The following is a 7,869-nucleotide window of genomic DNA, read 5'->3' as shown; positions in this document are numbered from 1 at the left end:
GGTGTCGAATTTCCTTTCCTCTGCCTGGAGCCTTTTGTCTGATGATGCCATGGGTAGGCCTAGATTCAGATTTGACTAGTGTGGTTTTGTGTTCTTTTTGGCTATCGGCTTTTGGCCTTAGCATGGTTCTGTGTTCTATTTTAGCTTTCGACTTTTGGCCTTAGCGTGGCGTTTCTGTATCTATCTGGGTATGCTTGGACATTAAATTCTTGTATTCTTTTTTCCCCTTGTAATATATTCTTGCTGATCCTTAGCAAAAAAAATAAAATCAAAGCTAGCAGGTTGATTGGTTGGCATCTCTCCATCTTCACTATGAACACCATTTAGTGCTACGTTGGCGTGATCATACCATAGATCCCTAACCAGAGAGTCATAATCGGAGGAATCCCTTTCATCTTCATCATACCCGGTGATTACATTTTCCCTTTTCTCCTTCTGATTCCTTGTCACAGTACGCTGAAAATCACCCTCCAATCTCCCTTGCTTACAACCCTCTGAATTAAGTCTTGCATGGTACGCCACCTAAGCACTATTCTGGTCCCCATCTGGTTGAGACTGACTTTTACTTTTGCTCTCCCCAATGTTCAAAATAGATTGAATTGAAACCCCATAGAGGCCCTCCACAACAACGCTAGATGCACTACTAACCAAAGGATATTGGATATTATCGTTAGGTCTATGTCCTTTGTATGAAAGTGGCATCAAACCATATTTTCTAACACCTATACCGGTTGACTTCTTACCAAGGATAAATGTTGAATTTGCAAGCCTTTGGTTAACCAGTTGTTGGCCTTGAGAAGCACTAGCCACAGGGTCAGAAATGGGGACAACTAGTTTCTTAGTTAACATATACACTCCTTCTTCACAGGTTTTAAGGACAGATAAGGAGGAAAAGAGATTTACATCATTACCTCAAGCTTTAGAGGAAACCAGATTTCCGAGGCATGTGTTGCTTCTAGTCATGGTACACTGACTTGCCACCTCAGCCATGACACTTTAGGACTCCCCAATCTCAATACTCGTTTCAGGAATCGCTGTAATTCCACAGTCAAAGGCTACTGGAGGAAGAGGAAGCTGTGAGTTTGGAGGATCAGTGGTCGGGACCATCAACAGCAGAGGATGTTCCTCTGTAGAAATCTCCCTCCTCTCATGGATGGAAGGGCTAGCATCAAGATTTTTTTTTTTTTTTTTTTTTTGATAGGTAGGGGGGATGTAGGATGTGAACCAGGAGGCTTGAACTCAAGACCTCCTGGTAGCAATGGGCTAGCATCAAGATGCTTCTTTCTTCTCCTAGTTTTGGCCGGTTGGAATCCATTCATTGGGCCAATGGGTTAAGATCTCAAGTCACTATTCCTTTCCCCTCTATCATTGGCAACAAACAGAGATTGAGATTTAAAGGCACATTGAGACACTGTATGGCCAAACACAACAATTTCCACTTCTTGGTGGTTTCCACTTATAGAAGACACGTTGAGTAAAGGACATAGCTCCCTCCACCATCACCTTAAATGAATCAGCCGTCTCTTTGGCAGCAGACATATCGATACACAAACGAGCATATGATAATCTTTCCTTTGACTATGTCCACCTGTCTGAAAAGAAGGGATTTCCAAGCATGCTACCGATGATGCTCAAGGCATCTTCACTCCAAAGATGGAATGGTAAATTTGGTAAGGTCACCCAAACAGGCATGGAATGCAAATCAATCCTATTCAGGCTTGCTTGAGGAGAACAAGGTCTCAAAACCATAGGCCTTCTCAGTACATACCATAACCCACGATCCAAAGCCTTGAGTTTATCCTCCTCCAGCCCTTTACATTTAATATTATAGCACGTGTAAGCGTGAGAGAGAGTGCCTCATGTTAGTCTTGTGATCTATACTGATAATGGCTAACAAGTGGATATTGAAGTTAGAAACACAACTACAGTTACATATACCACAACCCTTTGTATTTAAAATTACAATACGGGTAAGAGAGAGAGAGAGAGAGAGAGAGAGAGAGAGAGAGAGAGAGAGAGAGCCTCATGTTAGTCTTGTGATCTATATTGATAATGATTGACAAGTGAATATTGACGTTAGAAGTGCATCTTCAATCACATGTACCACAACCCTTTGCATTAAAAATTACAACATGGATAACTATGAGAGAGATTACCTCATGTTAGTCTTGTGATCTATACTGATAATGGTTGACAAGTGGATAATGACATTAGAAGCACAACTGCAGTTACATTTATCATAACCCTTTGCATTTAAGATTACAACACGTGTAAGCATGAGAGAGAGAGAGAGAGTGCCTCATGTAAGTCTTGTGATCTATGATAATGGTTGACAATTAGATATTGATATTAGAAGCACAACTACAGTTGCATTTACCATAATGCTTTGCATTTAACATTACCACACATGTAAGCACGAGAGAGAGAGAGAGAGAGAGCCACATGTTAGTCATGTGATCTATACTAATAATGGCCGACAAGTGGATGTTGACGTTATAAGCACAGCTACAGTTACATATACCACAACCCTTTGCATTTAAAATTACAATACGGGTAAGCGTGAGAAAGAGAGAGAGAGCCTCATGTTAGTCTTGTGATCTATACTGATAATGGATGACAAGTGGATATTAACGTTAGAAGCACAACTGTAGTTACATTTACCATAACTCTTTACATTTAAGATTACAACACATGTAAGCATGAGAGAGAGAGAGAGAGTGCCTCATGTTAGTCATGTGATCTGTATTGATAATGGTTGACAAGTGGATGTTGACATTAGAACCACAACTGCAGTTAAATTTACCATAATGCTTTGCGTTTAAGATTACAACACGTGTGAGCATGAGAGAGAGAGAGAGAGAGAGAGAGTGCCTCATGTTAGTCATGTGATCTATACTGATAATGGCTGACAAGTGGATGTTGATGTTAGAAGTACAGCTACAGTTAGATGTACCACAATCCTTTGCATTTAAAATTACATTATGGGTAAACGTGAGAAAAAGAAAGCCTCATGTTAGTCTTCTGATCTAGACTGATAGTGGGTGACAAGTGGATATTGACGTTAGAAGCACAACTGTAGTTATATTTACCATAACTCTTTGCATTTAAGATTACAACACGTGTAAGCATGAGAGAGAGAGAGAGAGAGAGCCTCATGTTAGTCATGTGATCTATACTGATATTGGCTGACAAGTGGATGTTGACGTTAGAAGCACAACTGCAGTCACATGTACCACAACCCTTTGCATTTAAAATTACAGTACGGGTAAGCATGAGAGAGAGAGAGCCTCATGTTAGTTTTGTGATCTATACTGATAATGGTTGACAAGTGGAGATTAACGTTAGAAGCACAACTGTAGTTACATGCACCACAACCCTTTGCTTTTAAAATTACAAATTTGGTAAGTATGAAAGAGAGAGTCTCATATTAGTCTTGTGATCTATACTGATAATGTTTGACAAGTGGATATTGACGTTAGAAACACAGCTGCAGTTACATGTACTCCAACCCGTAGCATTTAAAATTACAATACGGGTAAGCGTGAGAGAGAGAGAGAGAGAGCCTCATATTACTCTTGTGATCTATACTGATAATGATTGACAGTTGGATATTGACGTTAGAAGCACAACTGCAGTTACATGTACCACAACCCTTTACATTTAAAATTACAGCATAGGTAAGTGTCCTTTATGGCAACATAAATTCTACAATAAAGACTAAGGGAAAATTAGGGGGTGACCCTTCTTCTTTTCCATCTACATTAGAAGCACAGCTACACATACTCTTCTATTGTTTTTGGATGAAACATCAAAGTTTCTAGGACAGAGAAAGCCAGTTATGAATTCTCTTCTTCAGTCCCTCATGGTTGGTTTTTTCCTCATCCCTTCCCTTGTATTTCTTTACTACCTCCAAATATGGAGGCGAAAAAACCCTAGTATTAACACTAGTACTACAAGGATTGCACCCGAAGCAGCCGGGGCATGGCCAATTATTGGTCACTTTCATCTATTAGGAAAGAACGCAGTTCCGCACATCACTTTAGGAGCAATGGCTGACAAATATGGACCAGCGTTCACAATCCGGCTAGGTTTGTATCATGCATTGGTGGTGAGTAGTTGGGAAGTAGCAAAGGAATGTTTCAGTATAAATGATAGAGCTCTAGCTGGTCGACCCAAGTCCATTGCCATTAAGTACATGGGCTATAACTATGCCTTATTGGGATTCAGCCAATACGGACCATATTGGCGTGAGGTTCGCAAGATAGCTACGCTTGAGCTTCTCTCAAATCGTCGGCTTGAGATGTTCAAGCATGTTCGAATCTCAGAGGTTGAATCATCCATAAGGGAGTTGTATGAGATGTGGGTAGAGAAGAATAACTCTGCATGCTCGGTTCGGGTAGATATGAAGAAATGGCTTGCGGACTTGACACTCAATATTATTGTTAGGATGGTGGTCGGAAAGAGATATTTTGGGAACGATACTGCGTGCAATATGGATGAAAGGCTGTTATGCCAAGAAGGAATTAGAGATTGCATTCATTATCTAGGCATATTTATCATGTCAGATGCTCTACCCTTTCTTGAGGGATTGGATGTGCAAGGATATGAGAAACATATGAAGAGGTCGGCCAAGAACATGGACTCTATACTCCAACGATGGCTGGATGAGCATAGGCAAGACAGATCATCCATGAGCAGCACCAAGATGAGGATTGAACAAGACTTCATGGATGTTATGATATCCATCATGGAAGACTCTAAGCTTGATTATGATGCGGATACTGTCATCAAGGCGACTTGCTTCGTGAGTATTGTTGACTAGTTTACTTTGAACACTTCTTTCCACCCTGTTCTAGAGGTGGCAACTAAGCATGTTGAGCTAGACTCGGTGCATACCCACCAGACCAATTAAATGAGCATGGCTATGAATGCAATAGGCCTGCCAATTTATCATCTAGTGTGTAAGGGTGTCAATTTGGGACTAGAATCGAAATTGTCCCGGAACCGTCCTGCTAAAACCTAATATTAGATCGTTTTATTAATAAATAGGACGGTACTGGGATTTGACTTTGATACCATATAATAAATGGGATGAGATTCCCAATGATACCTGTATCCAAATACCAGTTAGATATTGGATGGAATGGGAACTGCAGTACCCATTCATAATTTCATGTTCTGTGTTTAAGTTTTATGACTGTACTTTGATGTATTTGGGTGGTATTTTTTCTAATAAAGGTTTCAACTGAAGAACCTTTAGTTATGTTTTTATAAATACTTTTAAGTGATGGCACCAAAACCATATACGTGCTTGTTTGTTTGGTCATCATTAATTCTTAGTTATTATTTTGAGAATTTACATGTGATTTTAGGGAGTTGGAAGAAGTAAAACCATGAAATTCATCATAGTTTTGTTTTCTAAGTTGTTTTCTAAAGTAAGGGACACCTTAGATATCATAATAGAAAAAAGATCAACAACACTAATACTATACCAATCTCATTAGGAACCATTAAAGTGTTATTTCCTTTTCTACAGTGTCGAGAACTGTCTAGGAACGGTACCATCCCATCTCATTAATGATCCAAATTGAGACCTAGGTTTGGTCCTATTAACTAAAAGGACAATTTTGGAATTTTCATCTTTGGTATCGTACCAGTATGGATCCATCCTAAATACCAAGAACCGTCCCAATTGAAGCAATTGAAACCCTTATTGGTGAATTTGCTAGGTCAGGCTTGGCTGAGAAATTCCACTACCATAGTACTTGCGTGTTTGTGCACTAGTTAGTACTCTATTCCGTGGTGCTTTCAACAGAGATGGCGGTTTTACAGTCAATATTTAGCTACGGTTCATGGAATATTAGTCATTATTTTAGAGAAGCAAATGTGTTGGCGGATATTTTAGCAAAGCATGTTGTAGCTACAAGAACTTCAGTTATCTGGGATGTGGCTGTATTACATAGGACTTAAGTTGGGATGCGAGATTAAGACCTAGATATAGGTTCGCCCAATGAGGGATTTTTCCTTGATTTTGCTTTTGAAATTCACCCCCGGTTGATGGCCATGCCGAAGGTGGAGAGGGATTTTCTTTTGTAGCTTGGTCATTCGATGTACATTATATCTTATTTTCTAAGTTATACAGTACTTTGCTGATCTTTAACCAAAAAACAAACAAAAAAAGTCAATCCAGTGCAAAAACAGAGGAGCCATATATGATAGGTTTAACTTTGTTATTAGATTTGTACAAAATTGGGCTTCATGTTTAAAATTTCTTCTTTGTTCTAATAGATAAATTGGGATTTGCAGAATATGATTCTAGGAGGCAATGATAGTATTGAGGCGATTCTTCTATGGGCTCTTTCACTATTACTCAACAATCGTCATGTACTGAAAAAAGCACAAGAGGAGTTGGACATGCATATCGGTAAGGACAGAAAGGTAGATGAATCAGATATCATTAAATTGGAATATCTCCAAGCTATTGTCAAGGAAACATTGCGATTATACCCGGCAGCTCCATTAACAGCACATGAGGCCATGGAAGAGTGCACTATAGCTGGTTATCGGGTCCCGACTGGCACCCGAATAGTGACAAATCTATGGAAAATCCATCGAGATCCACGTATATGGTCTGACCCATATGAATTTCGTCCAGAGAGATTTCTTACAAGCCACATAGGCATTGATTTTCGAGGTCAAAATTTTGAATTAATACCGTTTGGGTCTGGAAGGAGAATGTGTCCTGGGGTTTCTTTTGCTACTCAAGTTGTGCACTTGATTCTTGCCCGTTTGCTTCAAGGGTTCGAGCTTGGAACCCCTTCAGATGAACATGTGGATATGACAGAGAGCTCAGGGTTAACCAATCTCAAGGCAACCCCACTTGAAGTCCTTCTCATCCCTCGTCTTCCTTGCAAGCTTTATCAAATGAATGAGATGAAGCATATCCATCAATCTTAAGTTTTATGAATCCTTAGAATCAAAGATAATGTAAGATGGTTTGGGGCCCATCTCTATTTGCTGGGTTGGGCTGGGCTAGACTTGATAGGCAGGTTAAAATGGATTGGGCTGGGTTGTGAAAATGTTAAATCTACTTGGCTTGGAATTCGATGAAGCCCTCCATCTAACTTGACCAGTTATAATAAATACTAGTTAAAGTTTGTGAGACAATTTGACATATAATAATTTCATATTTTAAATCCAATTATATTATTAGCTTTTAATATATCTGTAGAAACATCAATAGGATTTTTAAATTTTAGCAGGGTTTGGTGACTCATCAGATTTGGGAATCGTTGTGGGAGGATAAGTTCTATTTTGATGTGGATAGAGGACCGGTTAGGAGGCTGTGGTTCCATGTCTGGTAGAGGAGGGTGTGTCAGGGGAGATGGTTGGTGCGGATAAGGCTGCTCAACAGTCTTACGAATGCGGTTGGCGGCTTTGCTTCGCCTGATATCAATGCTCTTCCTGAGCCGATTCAGACAGGCAGTATTACTCATATCAGAATTCCTCAGAAGGATTATAAGATGAACCATCAGATATTTTGTCATGCTTGTTATTGGTGAAGCCTGATTTCGATCCAGAAAGTGGTTCAAAGGATCTTCGAAGGGCCCTTTCGGCCTCGAAACAAGTTCGGATGGCCTAAAAAGCTGATACGTCACCACCAGAGGCAATGTGTTATGTAAAGCTCATCGAGACCTACGAAACTTTCGACATATATTTAGTTTTAGTCCGACCCTGACTAGTTGGTCATTTTTGGGCTCTAGGGGTATTTATGTACTTTTCAAGTTAGGGCTTCTCTATACATTGTTCTTTTCTCTAGGGGGCTGATAAAGAGGGTTTGTAACATTTTCAGAGATAGTGAAAACTTGT

The 7,869-nt window shown here is 39.8% G+C and overlaps 1 protein-coding gene across 1 annotated transcript; it reads left to right on the top strand.

Moving 5' to 3' along the window:
* Positions 1–3,838: 3,838 nt before the first annotated feature.
* Positions 3,839–6,957, top strand: LOC122665816 (cytochrome P450 CYP82D47-like). The gene is made up of 2 exons (XM_043861950.1): positions 3,839–4,804; positions 6,307–6,957. The coding sequence occupies exons 1-2, from the start codon at positions 3,839–3,841 to the stop codon at positions 6,955–6,957; spliced, it is 1,617 nt and encodes a 538-aa protein (XP_043717885.1).
* Positions 6,958–7,869: the final 912 nt, after the last annotated feature.

The sequence above is a fragment of the Telopea speciosissima genome, chromosome 6 (assembly GCF_018873765.1).
Source record: "Telopea speciosissima isolate NSW1024214 ecotype Mountain lineage chromosome 6, Tspe_v1, whole genome shotgun sequence".
Classification (NCBI taxonomy): Eukaryota; Viridiplantae; Streptophyta; class Magnoliopsida; order Proteales; family Proteaceae; genus Telopea; species Telopea speciosissima.
Note: the sequence above shows the minus strand (reverse complement) of the source record. Positions and strands in the feature narration are given on the sequence as shown.